Below are 17,306 nucleotides of genomic sequence, written 5' to 3'. Positions count from 1 at the left end.
TACCCATTATTAGAAATGGGGACTGATTATATGATCCCGGAAACATTCTTCACAACTTCCTACAAAGCCTCAATGGACTATAAAGGAGAGAAAGAACACAGGAGAGCATCAGATATAATGGTATGGTATACAGATGGCTCCAAAACAAACGAAGTAACCGGATCAGGTGTTTTTCTGTACAAGCCCAAAACATGAGCAGTCAAACTCATCAGGGAAGTACACTTCGGTCTTTCAAGCAGAAATACATGCCATCTTGTGTTCCGAAAAATCTTAAAAGAGGTTAAACTGGCAAAAAATCCTCAAAAGATCTGACAGCCGAGCAGCCATTAAAGCATTAGCATGTAAAAGAATCACATGAAAATTAGATGGCAAATCTATCCAAATCTCCAAAACCTGGAGAAACGCAACAACCTGATGATATCTTGTGTGCCAGGGCACAGAGGAATTTTGGGTAATGAGAAAGCAAACAGACTGGTCAGAGGAGGATCCGCAAGACCATACGTAGGTTACCTATACTGGGGACAACAAAAACAAATATAGAATCCTCCATCGCAGAATGGATCCAATCAAAACAAAAGGAGAAGTGGATAAACTTAGCAGTGCTAGACATAAAAACAAATATAAAACTTATGATGAAACAACCCTCACCAAGACTGGTAAAAGCATTGCTGCAATTGGAGAGGGCCAAACTCAGAGAAGTAGTAGGACTACTAACCAGTCACTGGCAATGCCAGTCTGGCATCTGAGAAAACATCTACACAACATGGGTAAATACAACAATGATCCCATTTGCAGATTATGTAATGAGGAGGAGGAAACAGCCACTCATATCATCTTCGAATGTGAAACAGCAGCTCTGTGGAGATTTAACCTAACGTACGGAAAAATCTTAGGGAATCAAATTGCAGCAACAACAGTCAATGACCTGATACTTCTAAGAAGAAGGATTGAGTCTATTGACTGAACTAAGGAACTAGGAAGGTACAATAAGCCAGAAGGCTGCAGTGCCTGGGGAGCGCAAACCCTGCTTCCTAGTATCCTTTTTACCATACCATACCATACCATACCATGCTGTCAATCAGATCCGATAGATGTACTCTTAGGAGTGTGCCATTGTACCCTCACGAGGGTAATTTTATTATTTTACCAAATGTCTGACATGGCCTTGATACAATACAATCAATATCTGGACTTTACTTCTATGTTGTCTTTAGTTCTACCTGTATGTGCGAGTAGATAGCTATTCTTTTGTAATACCCACATTCTAGACATGCCAATTGACGTCACTACTCCAAAGTACAAATTTACCAGAACGGGAAGAATGGGCCAAAGGAACACCGCTAAAGGCAAACTCCTACTGGTATTCAGACTTCTCCCAAACCGACAAGGGGGTGCTGGAGACTTCGGGATGAACCCAAAGACCGAACTGATGGTAAACCTAGGTAAATATGCTACAGTTTGCTACAGTTTTCCACTCTGAAATCATAGTGATTGAACAATGCACCAAAGAAATAAAAAGATTAGGAATACAGTCCTGGAAGATAGCCATTTTCTCTGACAGCCAGGCAGGACTCAGGGCATTAGCCTCATGCGAGGCGAAGGTAAAGAGTGTTAGGAACTGCATGGAGGCTCTGATGGAAGTCAGCAACAGTAATGACCTGACCCTGGCATGGGTCCCTGGACATTTGGGTATAGAGGCAATGAAAAGGTTGACATGTTAGCCAAAAAGGGGGCCAACATGGACTCTGGGCCCAGAACCCTACTGCAGCTTAGCAGCTTGCCACAAAAGAGGATACATCTTAAAATGGATCCTTAATGAGTCCAACACCAATGGAATAATACCACAGGTATAAGGCACGTGAAGAGATTCATAGAAGGACCATCCGCAAAACTTACAAAAGAATTACTGGAAGGCAACTGCAACCGAACCAGATTCTGGTTGGACTCCTGACAGGGTACTGCCACTTAAGAAGGCACATGCACTGGACAGGAGTAGACAGAAGAAACCCTGTGCAGATACTGAAGAGAAAGAGACTGCAGAACACATTTTATGTTTCTGTGAAGGTCTGTGTAGAGCAGGTTCTTCCAACTAAGACAAGAAAAACCACAAGCAAGATCCTACACTAAGGAGCTGCTCGCAAAGCTGTGGAGGCTGATTAATAATCTGATGCTGGCCAGTGAGTTAAAAATAACATGGGAATACAATAGGTCTATTCAGGTCGAGATGCAGTAGGCCTTTTATACCTGTCCCTATCCCTTATCCCTAGTAATACTTAATATTCTACTCCTTGGTTTATTTCTATTGATACCAGCTCCTAACCTATATAATCAACATCCTTTTTAAAATTTCTTATTAAACTTTGGGATCACGATATCAACGGGCATTCTCAGAAACTTTTCTGCATAAAGCTCCTCTCAAAGCTTCAATTGCTTCTTTTTATGGGAGTAGTCCTTAACCTGTCTCTGCATTAATCTGTGAATTGTGGCTCTAATCTCTCTCTGGAAAATATGTAGTAGTGATAAATTCAGGATTTCCAGGGCAATAGTGCAGTGTCATTCTTATTGGCCCAGTAATGCCCAAGCAGTACTGAGGATCCTGATTGCCTCAAGCTTTAATGTCTTTAACCACCAAACTACCAATCTGTATGTTTTCTTGGGCCTAACAACTGCTGGGTATAAGCATAGGCAATTTTTTGTAGATAGAGGTGTTTACATATTCCAACAGCAATTTTTGCTTTCTGTGTAATTTAATTTAGTTGCTGATTCCAAAAAAGGATTTGATTAATGATGATGCTTAGATATTTCATTTTTTTAGAGAAGAGAAATAAGACAGCTTAATTTAGCACAAGTGGCCAATTTAAAAAACAATGCTGTATAATTATACAAAATTATAACATTTAAAATCTTTTCCTTTAATGAAATACTTAAAATTGTTAAACTAGTCCCTTACAACTTATACATATTTCCAATTATATTTAAAATTTATGCTCCAATGTATTTAGAATGAATTTCTAATATAATTTGTCTATTTTTAGGGTAGCAATGAAAAAAATGTTGTTGTATGTAGTATTTTTCACCAAATTATAGTAACCATTGATGCATACTTTTTTGCAATATCATAAAATATTGAAAATCCTCTTCTTTAACAATTAAATCTGTTACTTAAAGCTGATTAATATTTGCAACAATATTTTTAAAAAATTCTGCACAATGTTTAGAATGAGATTTCTAATAAGCTTTGTCTATTTTTAGAGTAGTCAAAGAAAAGATTCTACTGTTGTAAGTAAAATTTTGTTTATTACCTTAATTTGATTAACAATTCAAAATTTATATTAAAAATTCATAAAACATGGATTGCTTAAAGCTGATTAATATTTGCAACAATATAATTAAAAAATTCTACACAATGTTTAGAAGATTAGATTGCTAATATACTTTGTCNCAAAATCATAAAACATTGATTGATTAAAGCTGATTTATGTTTGTGAAAATATCTTAAAATTTATGCTGCTCAATCTCTAGGAATTAGATTTCTAATATTTATATATTGTCTATTTTTAGATTAATGTACCCAAAGTGTCTTTTGATGTAAGTAACATTTTGTTTATAATTGAATTTAATCAAATGCATAAAACGTGCAGTAAACTTAAATATATTAATTCATTCTTTAGCCTAGCGTGTCTAGCCATTATAAAGGAAGAGTCGTTTCATGGGCAGAGGTAAAAAATATTTAAATAATAATTTTCTAAAAAGGAAGTCTACAGAATTTATTTTGTAGGAGGTTGAACCTGAACAGAAATTTGTAAGTAATATTTCATTTAATAAAAATTATTTTATAAACAACATACATTTATATAAGTATTAAAAAAACAATGGAAACAATTTCTAATGTACTTTGTTTTTTTATTTATGTCCGGCAGTCGAAAGTTAGTTCAGATGTAAGTAACATTTTATTATTTGATAATCTTTCTTTACTCAATAAACTAATTTATACTGATTCAGTCATAAACAATAAATAAAAATTACAATAATTTGATATTTGTTAAAAATATTTTTTTAAATTTAAATATCTTGAATTTTTATTGATGATTTAACTGGGAAATAAATAATGTATTAATGTCTTTAATTGTTCACCTGGTAATGATAAAATTCAAAGTAAAAAATAAAAAATATAAAAGGGGTAAAGCTTGGTAATAAAGCAATTCTGTTAGACATCATTTCCCTCTTATTTTTACGTATTTGTGTAAAGCTGTTTTAATTAATTAATTTTTTTTAAATTAATATACATAAAATTATAACTGACTTTTCTTACTTGAAAATTGGATCACTGCAAATTGATGAGACAAACTCACAGAAAATTATATGGTATACCAAAAAATTATAAGATGATATAAGACATAATTAACTTCCAGTTATTTAATTATTTATTAATCAGTAATTAAATTCCATAAAATATTATCTTAATATTCAGTTAGTAGTGAATTCTGGGAAAAACAATATTTCAAAACTTGTAATGTACTTCCTAATTGTTATTGCAGGATGACCTATCAACTGATTCTGCAAAAGTAAGTAAAATTGTATATGAACATTATTCTTTAATGTATATTATACGTAAAGTATTATAAAAGGGCTTATTTCAACCCTTTTAATTTCAAATAAACCCCCAATATGATGCAATTCAGATATTTCTACCACCAACATGCTTTTTGCACTTATATTTCTAGTCATTTTTTCTAATACTTCTGATGAACATACTTACTACTCTCTATACCTCTGGCGGTAGAAGCTTATTTTTCAGCTTAAAAAGAATTTTAAAAAGTTAAATTAAAAGTAATTCTTGCCATATAGGAGGGCTTAACATCCAACCTTAGTGTTGGGTGTCACAGATAGACCATAACCAGATTACAATACTTTTTCCAAATTTATCTCAAAGTTCCAAAGGCTATGCCAAAACTCGAATGCAGAACTGCTAAAGTGGCATATACAAGTTTGCCTTAACCACTTAGCTACCATGGTCTCTAGGGAAAAAAATAACAAGAAGAAAATGAAGTCCACACTAGTCTCAAATTGTAATGACTTAGTTTGATCATGACAGTACATCAATCTTTTGACTTAAGAGTTTATACTTACGGTCCACCTTTAGTTGTTTTATTTGCGTTTATATTCTTCCGGTTATATAATGAAGGTTTCTTTCACTGCAGAAGAGCAGGTCATAGAAATTCATCATAAATTATAATATCATTATAATTTCCCTCATAATACAATAAAAATGTGGTGGTTACATCACCTAACCTTTTCTTTTGATTGGCATCGCTAGAAGTTTAAGAATCTGTGAGGAAGAGACCAGGAGGTATTATAGGGTTGTGTGATTACACCGCATGTAGGACTTGCATATTTAATTGCAGAAATTCATCAGAAATTATAATTCCATTCTTCCCTCCTTATAATGCAATAAAAAACGGTAGTTAGACTACCTAACCTCTCCTTTTGATTTGTTTGGTTAGAAGTTTAGGAATCTGGTAAGAAGATGCTGGGAGGTCTTTTAGAGTTGTGTAACTTGCTTGGACTTCATGTTGGGCTTCTGTATCCAGATTTGATTTGAACAGCTGAAATGGGTTAAGACGGCCAAATATATCAAAACCAGAAAATCTCAGATAGACGCTAACTTAACTTACTATGTTCCCTATAATCCATTTTTAACAACCACTAATTTAAAAGCAAAAATAAATAATGCTTTTTAATGTATTTTCTATATTATATTCCAGATAGCTCAAAATGAACAAGCAAGAATTTCAATTGTAAGCAATATTTTGTTTCTTAATAAAAATAGTTAATCAATAATAGTTATTAAATGTTATAATTTTCACATACGCATTACACAACATTGACATTACTGTTTTAATATTTAAAAGTGATTCTAAAGTTTTAAATTTTTTTCAGGAACCAACAAAACAACATTCAGATGTAAGTAGAATAACATTTACTGGTAATAATTATTGACTTAATTAAAAATTAATTATCCATAATTGACAATAAACACTGCATAATCAATTTTATTTCTTTTAAGTTTATAACAATAATTTACCTTACATTTTTATGTTTTTATTTAAATTTTACCATTAAAAGTAGTTTCTGATAAAATCATCAAAATATAATTAATTTATTTGTTTTTGTTTTTAAATAAATAATTGCTCAAAGAAATAAATTTGTACTATATAAAATTTTATGTTAACAAAATATATAATTTATTCATTTTGCTCTTGTTTCATTTAGATTGGAGCGCCAATAATGATGACAGATGTAAGAAATGCTTTATCTAAACTTATAAATAATTAATTTTTTAAATAATATTAATTCCCATAATACTCTTGATTAAACACTACTATGTATTATATCTTTAGTTGTAAAACATAATTTTTTTTAAATATGTTTCCATTTTCAATTTAGGCTGGGATACTAAAAATTTTCCCTGATGTAAGTTAGCTTTTATTTATAAATAAACACAATTAATAATGAATCATCACTGGATATATATTTTTTTAAATATTTTAATTTTAAAAATATTTTTGCTTTGCATGTTAATATAGACTGGCCAATCAAAAGTTCCTCCGAATGTAAGTCAAATTTTGTTTACTAGTAATTATTTATGCAATTGATATTAAAACAATGATTACAAATTCTGTTATCATACAGTGTAAACTTAAATAAATTTATAATGATTAAAAGTGTGTATAATGTAATTTCCATTTTCATTTAGGATGAACTTTCAAAAGTTTCTGATGTAAGTAGCATTTTATTTATCATTTAATAATATTTCTTAACGGATATTATTAATATTATATTTCAATTATCAGCAATTTTTATTTAATTGCATACTCATACTTTTCACTCAAATTTAAAAATTGTATAAAAATAATGGTTTATATATTTTTACTTAGATTGAACCAACCAGAGCTGTTTCAGATGTAAGCAATAGTTTTAATACCTATCTGAATGCAATTAAACTTTACTACATACTCTATTTTAAAAGAGAAAAATTTGAGATTTATATAGCTTTAATTTTTTATTTTAAATTTAGACCGAGCCATCAAAAGCTGTCTCTGATGTAAATTATTTCTTCTCTATCAGTAGTTATTTAATTTATATGAAATAAACTTTATTACATACTCTATTTTAAAAGAGAAAAATTTGAGATTTATATAGCTTTAATTTTTTGTTTTAAATCTAGACCGAGCCATCAAAAGCTGTCTCTGATGTAAATTATTTCTTCTCTATCAGTAGTTATTTAATTTATATGAAATAAACTTTATTACATACTCTATTTTAAAAGAGAAAAATTTGAGATTTATATAGCTTTAATTTTTTGTTTTAAATCTAGACCGAGCCATCAAAAGCTGTCTCTGATGTAAGTTATTTCTTCTCTATCAGTAGTTATTTAATTTATAGGAAATAAACTTTATTACATACTCTATTTTAAAAGAGAAAAATTTGAGATTTATATAGCTTCAATTTTTTGTTTTAAATCTAGATCGGGCTATCAAAAGCTGTCTCTGATGTAAGTTATTTCTTCTCTATCAGTAGTTATTTAATTTATAGGAAATAAACTTTATTACATACTCTATTTTAAAAGAGAAAAATTTGAGATTTATATAGCTTCAATTTTTTGTTTTAAATCTAGATCGGGCTATCAAAAGCTGTCTCTGATGTAAGTTAATCTCGTTTATCAATAGTAATTTATTTACTGTACTTAATTAGATTAAGTATTATTTAATTTATTACTTATTTAACTTATGAGAACAAAACTTCACTGCATGTAATTTAAAAAAATTGATGTTTCAAAATTTAAATTTAATCATTACTATCATTTAATTTTCACAATTCTCATTACATGATCCCTAGTTCATGGTATTTTAGTTAAGAAGTAATTGTGAGATTTCTCCATAGGGCCTAAGGAGTGGTGAACCTATTAATTACTTATCTTTACAAATCATCCTGGTCTGTCTATCCTATCTGTATTGGTCCATCATGCATGTTCTGATATTTCACCCTCTCACCAAACAGACCCAACACTGAAGATGGTGGAAATGCTGATTGTATAGACTAACTCAGCAAGGCCAGGAAGACAAAGGATAATCAGTAATAACCAAATATCAAATTCATCACCCCCACAGACCATATGGAGATATCTCATCATTTACAGAATTTTAGATATCATTGGGCATTTTCCATGGTCCATGGCTCCAATTTGTAGTATTTTAGTTTCAAAGTAATATTGAGATTTTTCCATGAGGGATTGTAGATCTGTTTGTCTGATTTGTCCGTTACTGATCATCCTAGTCCGCTATTCCAGGCTGTGTTGGTCTGTCATACATGTTTTGACATTTATTGACAACTTCAACACTGAAGATGGCAGTAACAACTAAATTTCTGGTTCATAGCCCCAACAGACAACATAAAGAAAACTTTTCTAACTAGAAAAGATTTCTAATTTGTTTCAACTTTTTATTAAGATAGGGCCGTCTAAAGCTGTTCCTGATATAAGTTACATTTCCTGGAATTCTTTATATGTAGATAGATTTGTGAAAGAAAGGTTCAGTTTTCGACTGTTCAAAGGGCGATTACAGTTTTGTAAGACCCGTAAGTCACGAAGGTTTAGGGTAACATGGACGCCGTGAAAGTGGCAAAAAACTTACAATTATTAAACTTTATACCCAGAGAGAAAAGTTGGCAATTTTACATTATCAAAAAACTATTGAAAACTAAGATTCCCGTTACCCTGAAAATTATTTTAATTAGATCCAGCTACAATTCGTTGCTGTTTTATTATTAATAAAGGGTCGGATACTAAATTTTAAATATTTTTCTTGTACAAATAAAGTTCATTTAATTACGCATAGTTTTGAAAATCGTTAGTACTCAAATTATAAACAATCTGGTTATAAATTATATTTTATTTTCATGTAAATGGTCATAATGTAAAGTTTATTGATTATTTCTTCTAAAATGTTAGTATTTATTTTTCAAGCTAATTCAATTTTCCTGTTGCTTTGGTTTCTTGTAGCATTATTTGAATTCCCTCTCGATTTTATTTGTGGGGTACCTACAAATAACAGTGTTTTTCATTACTAACCTCATATGACAGGCTATTAGGATTCGGCCTGTTTATGGTCTTGTGCAATGCAATAAATATTAGAATACTGAACAATCTCTATCATTGTCTAGAGTTCTTTTAGATAATACGTATGCAAATCTTCAAGTAGAAAATCTTCTGGTGTCACTTTTCTTTACTTTTCATTACTTTTTACATCATTGCTTTTCTTCGAAACCTTCCTCAGAACGCATAGTATTGTTAATTATATTATACATTAGAATAAGATAGAATCATATATATATATATATATATATATATATAACATTCCTCTCTTATGGATGTATCCCGTAATTATGCTCATTCCTAAATCTCTTAACCTCTCAACCACTAATCCTCCTACACCTAACAGCTTTTATATATTTATTTATTTAGTTAGTTAGTTATGTGGTCATCGATACATAGATGTTGGCATTTAGATAGATTTTATATATATATATATATATATATATATAGAGAAAGAGAGAGAGAGAGAGAGAGAGAGAGATTAAAAGATTTCTTAAATACATTTAGAAAAATTTGAGAAAGAAGGGTTCAGTTTTCGACTATTCGAGGAGCGGTTACAGTTTTGCAAGACCCGCAAGTCACAAGGATTTAGCCTAACATGGACGCCGTGAAAGTGGCGAAACACTAACTTAAATCATTAAACTTTATGTACATCCAGAATGAAAAAGTTATTAATTTTATACTAACTAAAAACTATTGAAAACTAAAACGATTAAAAACTGTTGGAAACTGAAAGTATATCTCACTGGCATTCTCAACACGACAGACAAGAATGACACATCGACACGGAAAACAAACACTGAGTTCTGAAGATGTTCTCAATAAAGATCGAAACGTTGGCACAATAAAGATTAGAGTGCCACATTCTAAAACCTACTGAAACTAAACTTAAATAGTTTTTCCCTTGGCCTTAAACATTATTTTAATTAGACCCAGACTAAGATTCTTACTGATAATGGGTCTTCAATTATATTTTTTTTTCTTTTACAAATAAAGCTCATTAGATGTTCACGGCCTTTTGCATTGCAATAAATATTAGTCTATTGCGCAATCTATGTCATTGTCCAACAGTTCTTTTACATACTACATGCACAAATATCCAAAGTAGAAACTCATCTGGACATAGCCTATTTGTCTGCACTATTTTTCCTTATTTACCTTCCCCAGAACATGTGGTATTTTTAATTACGATATAAATACAGCAAGATAGATTGATTTTTTTCTTATACTGTATCATAAAATATTATTCATTTACTTTACATTAAAAAAATTATTTAAATTAATTAATACATTTTATTTAAGGTCTTGGTTGTGATGAAAAAGCTAGTGTCATGAGCTTTTCCATTTCAACAAAGACATTATATAAAACGTATAATTAATTTAAATATTTAATAGGGTCAATTACCAAATACATATGTGGAGAATGTGATAACAAAAAATACATATGTGGAGATTGCGATAACAAAACCAATTTCTGATATACTTTTTCCTTTTCTGGTCATCTGCTAGATATGTTAATTGATCATTGATTGATATTTATTTAGCCAATAAATGTGTGCTAAATAAACTTTTAAAAAAGCTGAAAAAAAGGCAAGATTCCTAATACGTTTTAAATTTTTGTTTAGGTTATGCCATCAAAAACCATTCCTAAAGTAAGCAATTTTAAATTATTAATAATAATCAATTTGAAAAAGAAACGAGATGAGGTGATCTATTTAAAAAAAATTTGTTTAGATCGGACCATCAGAAGCTGTTTTGGATGTAAGTAATATTATTTAATATTAACCTACTGTAATATTAATTTAATAAATCAAATATACTTTCCACAAATAATACAGATTTCTAATGTATTTTTTAATTTATTTTATACCAGTCCATCAAAATTTGGTTCTGTTGTAAGCTAAATTTCAGTTGTCAGTCAATTTTATTATATAATATGATCAGTAATTACGATATTATTAGTAAAAACTAAACTTTAAAAAGAGATGTATATTCTGTTTATTTTTATTTAGGTACACCCATCAAAACTTGGTTTTGAGGTAAGAAAAATTAAAGTTTACAGTAAATTTTATTTATATACTTATTATATAAGCAATTTATTAATAAAAACTAAACTTTAAAAAGAGATGTATATTCTGTTTATTTTTATTTAGGTACACCCATCAAAACTTGATTCTGAGGTAAGAAAAATTAAAGTTTACAGTAAATTTTATTTATATACTTATTATATAAGCAATATTATTAATAAAAACTAAACTTTAAAAAGGGATGTGTAGTCTGTTTATTTTTATTTAATCTTCAAAAATTAGTTTTGAGGTAAGGAGATTTTCTATAAATTTTATTTGTATACTTATTAAAACTTATATAATTAATAATTACAATATTATTAATAAAAAACTTTAAAAAGAGATGTATAATTATTCATTTAATCAATAATTTAATCTATGATAATTTCTAGGAAAATGGGTATTTCTGGATAATCATATATTTATTTTCTTTGATGGCCGAGGAGTAAAAGTGTCCTTTAAATGATTTTATGAAAAATAACAGATTTTTTCTATCACAAACAGATTTTTTACAAATGAGATTTACATGCCCAACCCTAAAATAAAACGAAAAAATAGGTTATTTGACAGATCTGACATTAAAGTATGGGTCATGCAAGGTTGGCACATGAACACTTATTTTTGGACCAAAACCCTCATGTCAGGAATGTAGATAAGGGTCAAGTATCTCACTTAATTGTAAGCTGTCAGTCCTTGGTTCTATATAGAGAACATGTAGGAATGCCACCCAAGATGATAATTGTGCTTGAGCACACTCTTTATCATGTTCTGATTTTTTAGAGGGAACAGGACTGTTTTACTATATCGTACTTCGTAGATATCTCACCTTGTGCTTCTAAGTGTACATTGAGAATGAATGCATTTATTAGCATTGTTAAGTTCTGGCTATGAAGAAAATAAAAAAAGGCAATAGCCATATTATGAAAGAAAGTGGAGCCTGGATATTTTTAGATTTCAGGCTGGAAATCAGAAAACCTGCACTTTCTTGGTGTAGATTCAAGTCTATCACGAACTTTTTAGTTCTTGAGTAAAAGCTGTGTTTGTTCTGGTCATCACTCTGGTGCTCGAACTCCAGACTTCTTTTGAAGGTCTTTTTTCCATATTGGGACACCATAAAAAATACATGTCTGGAGGCAGGAAATTTGTAAATTCATTTTGTAACCCAGAAAGTTTCTTTGGGTAGAAAAAAAATCTTACAACAAATTGTTTAGTGCTGGTTTAGCAACAACTTACAATGTTTGTTCTTGTTCATTTAGTGCAAACTGTTCTATCACTAATGTTTAAACTCCTTTCAGTTTGTTTTGGAAGAAGGACCCCATCAAATCCAGTTGTTTGAACAAAACAGTAGCAGAACAGCAAAAAATAATTTGATTTGTTTTTCCCTTTTTTTCTGGGACCACTGGTGACTTTAATCTCCCTTTCTTCCTCTGCAATGTGCATGATGAATTTGTCGCTTATAATTTTCTTGCTTCCTGGCATGTCAGAGTTACCTGATTTCATTTTCCCCAGAGTTGCAGTTTTGTTAAACATTCCCTGATTAGTTTTGTGTTCAGAGCTAAGTGGACATTTTAATCCATTTTTAAGTATTTCTTGTGCACGGAGTTTATTGCCTGGATCTCAGCTTGGTATATTGATGATGTTCGGCCTAGAGAATTCACTAGATTAAATTTGAGCCTTTTGACTCCTGCCCCATTCCATTTTAGAACCATCTATATAATAAGGCCCCTATTGTTTCAGTATTTATTCTTCCCAATATTCTTTTTTTATTTGTACTTGGAAGAATCTGTCAATTTTTTTTTTTTTTTTTTTTTTTTTTGCCTGACCCAGACACTGCACTCTCATTTATTTTTATCCTTTTGTACGATTTTATGATAGCTTTCTCTTAAGTCAGGTATTTTGTCTTAAGAGTCTGTTTACATCCTCTGGTTGTGTGAATGCATGGTGCCACTTATTGCTGAAATTGAGCGAGTATGCATTGCTCGTGTAACTTTTAAGACATTTTATACGATTTTTTAAATTGATTTTCTGTCTTCTATTCTAAGGTTTTTGGTCACCATATTAGAGCTCCATATATGGCCAAAGTCTTATCGTTGTTGTGTAAAGCCAGTAGACTATTTTTATATTTATACTCCATGTTTTATTACAAAATCTTTGGTCCACACCTTTGCTTTTGGTCTTGTTTTGCTTATATGTCTCTTCCTGGTGAGCTTTTCATCTAGTGTTTTCCTTAGATACTTCTTGTCACTGGAAAAAGTTACATTTTTAATTTTAAATATGGTGCTTTTAGATTAAGCGTCTTTCTCATTGTATATTTCACCAAATTTGCTAATAAATATTGTATCAATACAACTTGCAATTTATAAATATTACTTAAATAATGACCAATTGGTTGTTAGTCTTTTTACTCAACTATAATTATTATTGGAAATAATTTATATTGATTTGCTTTTTGTCAGGTTTTAAAGAGCAGAGAAGGCACTGTCGTAAGTAATATTTTAAATATGCATATTATTAAATCCAGCCTAACATATTTTGTAAATTGTATCATTTATTACATTTTCTTTTACTAATACTTTTATTCTATCTTTAGGGGAAAAGTCAAGAACAAATTATTGGCCAGGATATATCTAAAGTAACAATTTTACTTTTTTTTAATATCAAATAATATGAGTTTGTATAAAATTCAATTATTTTATTGAATACAACAAATTGTATTTTTATTCTTAGGGCCATTCTTATCACAGCATGAAAGTAAGTAACTTTATACATTTTCTTGTTCTGGTTTAAAACAAGACATAAGTGATTTATTTATATTTTTAATCAGTGTATATAGATTTATTATTTATTTATTAGGCTAAGAAATATTTATTTTTATGTTATGGAATATTTTTAATGTGTAAATGCACTAATAACTTCTAGCTTTTCATATTCAGCATTCCACACACATTGTGTTTCATACAATTTTTATTTACCATTGTAGTTTTTATATTTTAATTATGTTTACACTTAGATGATTATTAATACATGTTTATTTAATGTTTTTAATAATTTTCTTATTGTTTGATTTTTAAATGAAGTTAAATTAAGACAAATGTAAGTCATTTCAAAACATGATTTTTAATTAATTGTATATATAAATCAATCAATAAATAAATATTATTAAAAAACAATCATTTAGGGATAAAATTTAAAATATACTTGGGTCAGTGGAAAGAGAAATTTCTGCTGAAGAAATTGTATTGCAGAGTTTCATATTTATTACTTTATTAACATAATGATTTCCCATTTTGTTTTATTAATATAATCAGTTAAATGAAAAATAAAATAAAAAATTTATTATTCCTAAATATTCATACAATTAACAATTTTAAGAAAGCTTGATTTCTTTTCAGGGTCATGAATTGTACGGTGACATTACTTCAAAAAGCCCCAAACAAGGCAGCCATTCCCGTTCGTCTAAAACAAGCCCAGTAAGTTTGCATACATTTAACGCACTCGAACTATGTTGAATCTGATGATTTTACGCAGGAGAAGAAAATAATCAGGAGGCAAAGCGACAGGTCACTTCACAACTTTATGGCCGGTTCTCATGCAGCGCTTACCTCGGCAAAAGCGACCGGGTCGAGATTTGCTATACAGTTCGACACACCTGAAGGTGAAGCGCTGGAAAGAGACATCTGGAGAAAGAAGTTACCAAATGGAAATGAAGGTTTTTTTTTAATATTTTTTATTTTGTTTTTCTATATAAATTTCCATCAAACAATCCATATTACTGTGAACTTATCTGTCTGCAAATATTAATTTTTCTTTTATAGAATGAGGCAGTTATGAGTTTTACAGGATTTTTACTTCTATTGATACAGTAATAATAAAAGGAACAAATACAATTAAACGATAAAAAAGAAACAAGTGACAGACCATGCTCTTTGTCATTAGATTACTTTTGCATTAGCTAAACACTGAACATATTTGTACATATGCAAGTGTACAGAATCAAAATTATACCTTCTCATGGCTTTTCAACATTACATTTGTCAATCGGTCACTTTGGTGATTCAAGAGTCCACGGTTAGACCTTGGTCTTATACATTCTCCCACCAAAATTAGGCTCTAGGGGCTGTCAACAGCTAGGTCATTTCAGCCCCCAACTCATACAGTTTTTAAACCTATAAAACACAGACGCTCACTCACTTAAATACATTCTCTCCTCATCACTCGATTAAGGTGGTAGAGTGGTACTCAATACTGCGCTGCTAAGAAGAAACGCCATATGTACTCTTTTGATAGTTTTGAGATATGAGCTTTGAAGTTTTTCATGCTCAATTGCCTCTGTTGCCATATTTTTTTTAAACTGAACTCTAACTTCATTTTTTTATAATACTGAAAGTTTTTTTTATTATAATTTATAACTTATGTATTGATTCAATTTTATTTTGTTTTTTAATCAAATAAGTTGGTACATAAAAATTTAACTAGCAAAATTTTTGATAATTACTTATGAAAAAGAACATATCTAAAAAGAAAGTGTATTTGAAAAACATTGTTTTTTTTTTTATTATAATTTATTTTATTTTACGGTGCTATAGTACATTAACGCATAATGAAACTCATATTTAAATTAATACAATTGAATATCCATTTCCTTTGTTCATACAATTCATCTTCCCCCAAAGTGATACGTTTTATGCAAGAAACAATCAATTCAATATTATTTTATGTGTTTTTTAATCAAATAAGTTGATACATAAAAATTTAACTAGCAAAACTTTTGATAATTACTTACAAAAAAGAACGTATCTAAAAAGAAAATGTATTTTAAAAACATTGTAATTTTTATTATAATTTATTTTACGGTGCAATAGTACATTAACGCATAATGAAACTCTTATTTAAATTAATACAATTGAATTTCCATTTCCTTTCAATGCAATTCATCTCCCTCCCCCAATTAATATGTTTTATGATGATATATTATGACTGGAACCGTGACAAGTTTTGTGGTAATCCAAACCAAATGCACTACAAATTACTTGAAATACTCCTCTTGAATTAAATTTAACCTAAAATGTCTGGCTAATTGAGAATAATAATAATTATTAAACATAATTAACTCTGTTAAAAAAAATTAAAATTTAAAAAAATTTAAATTAAATTTTAAAAAATAACAAAACTTTAAAAAACTCTCTTTCTATTATGACTCAATATCCTCATCACTTGGGAGTTTTTTACCTTAATTATACACATTATAAAAGCTTTGCCTCAAAAAAGAACCTGGGATGAACAAAGATTTGTATTTATTTATTTTTATTGAAAGTGTCGGTGGGCAAAACGACTTAAGCGTTGACACAGCGCTCATCACTGTAAGGTGAAGGTCCCGGGTTCAAATGCAGGGCTGCTGGATTTGAACCCAATATACTTACATATGTACAAATGACTTCTGCAAAAAACTTATAAATCTGGCCTGGACATGCTTCACTTATATGTATGTCTTGTGGGTTTTTTTAACATAATTTTTTTTCCCACAAACTATTATGGAATTTCTCTTACCTATTTGTATACAAAAATGATTAGTGTAAATAGTAGGAAGCCATAGTGAAACGTCACTTTCCGTACATTCAAAAATTATTGTATATGTTGTTGTGCACATGTATAAATAAAAATTTATTATATTCTATTCTATATGTATGTAATAATAATATATTTTTTTAATTCCTCTATCACTCTTTAAACTTACTATCTACAATGAAATGGTTTAATTGAGTGTCTATGGGGTACCCAATATTCCCTCGTCATCCCTCTCACACTACACACTCACTCTAATAAATATCTTCACACTCAACATGCGCAGAAAATACACACCATATATAAATAATCGCCCATCTCAGGTTTTGGAAGTCTGGGCTAGACCTCAGTCTTACACATCCTACCACCGAAGTTATGCCCAGAGCTGTAAACAGGAAGGTAATCGCAGTAACACAAAGAAACATAAACCTACTCAGTCATTCACTCTTAAATACATTCTTTTATCATCCTTTACACACCAGCCAAAAAATTGGAAAAAGGGACATAAATCACTGCTGTGCTCA

At 29.8% G+C, this 17,306-nt stretch overlaps 1 protein-coding gene across 15 annotated transcripts in view; it reads left to right on the top strand.

The window, feature by feature from the left end:
• LOC106663702 (synaptic vesicle glycoprotein 2B-like) overlaps nt 1-17,306 on the top strand; it is a 28,488-nt gene that overhangs the window by 7,981 nt on the left and 3,201 nt on the right. For 5 of the 15 annotated variants that reach the window (XM_024224962.1, XM_024224956.1, XM_024224968.1 and 2 more), the window contains 27 exons: nt 3,253-3,279; nt 3,562-3,588; nt 3,672-3,719; nt 3,779-3,802; nt 3,921-3,938; nt 4,539-4,565; nt 5,766-5,798; nt 5,941-5,964; nt 6,274-6,300; nt 6,448-6,474; nt 6,588-6,614; nt 6,758-6,781; nt 6,939-6,965; nt 7,079-7,105; nt 7,229-7,255; nt 7,379-7,405; nt 7,529-7,555; nt 7,679-7,705; nt 10,780-10,806; nt 10,889-10,915; nt 11,167-11,193; nt 11,308-11,334; nt 13,677-13,703; nt 13,811-13,852; nt 13,948-13,971; nt 14,613-14,690; nt 14,749-14,929. In XM_024224962.1, coding sequence (XP_024080730.1) covers nt 3,253-3,279; nt 3,562-3,588; nt 3,672-3,719; nt 3,779-3,802; nt 3,921-3,938; nt 4,539-4,565; nt 5,766-5,798; nt 5,941-5,964; nt 6,274-6,300; nt 6,448-6,474; nt 6,588-6,614; nt 6,758-6,781; nt 6,939-6,965; nt 7,079-7,105; nt 7,229-7,255; nt 7,379-7,405; nt 7,529-7,555; nt 7,679-7,705; nt 10,780-10,806; nt 10,889-10,915; nt 11,167-11,193; nt 11,308-11,334; nt 13,677-13,703; nt 13,811-13,852; nt 13,948-13,971; nt 14,613-14,690; nt 14,749-14,929 — 955 coding nt within the window. The remainder of the gene's footprint in view (nt 1-3,252; nt 3,280-3,561; nt 3,589-3,671; nt 3,720-3,778; nt 3,803-3,920; nt 3,939-4,538; nt 4,566-5,765; nt 5,799-5,940; nt 5,965-6,273; nt 6,301-6,447; nt 6,475-6,587; nt 6,615-6,757; nt 6,782-6,938; nt 6,966-7,078; nt 7,106-7,228; nt 7,256-7,378; nt 7,406-7,528; nt 7,556-7,678; nt 7,706-10,779; nt 10,807-10,888; nt 10,916-11,166; nt 11,194-11,307; nt 11,335-13,676; nt 13,704-13,810; nt 13,853-13,947; nt 13,972-14,612; nt 14,691-14,748; nt 14,930-17,306) is intronic. The other 10 variants (XM_024224959.1, XM_024224957.1, XM_024224958.1 and 7 more) reach the window with 10 other exon arrangements.

This window comes from Cimex lectularius, unplaced genomic scaffold (genome assembly GCF_000648675.2).
Source record: "Cimex lectularius strain Harlan isolate CLEC.00 unplaced genomic scaffold, Clec_2.1 scaffold100, whole genome shotgun sequence".
In the NCBI taxonomy this organism is placed as follows: Eukaryota; Metazoa; Arthropoda; class Insecta; order Hemiptera; family Cimicidae; genus Cimex; species Cimex lectularius.
Note: the sequence above shows the minus strand (reverse complement) of the source record. Positions and strands in the feature narration are given on the sequence as shown.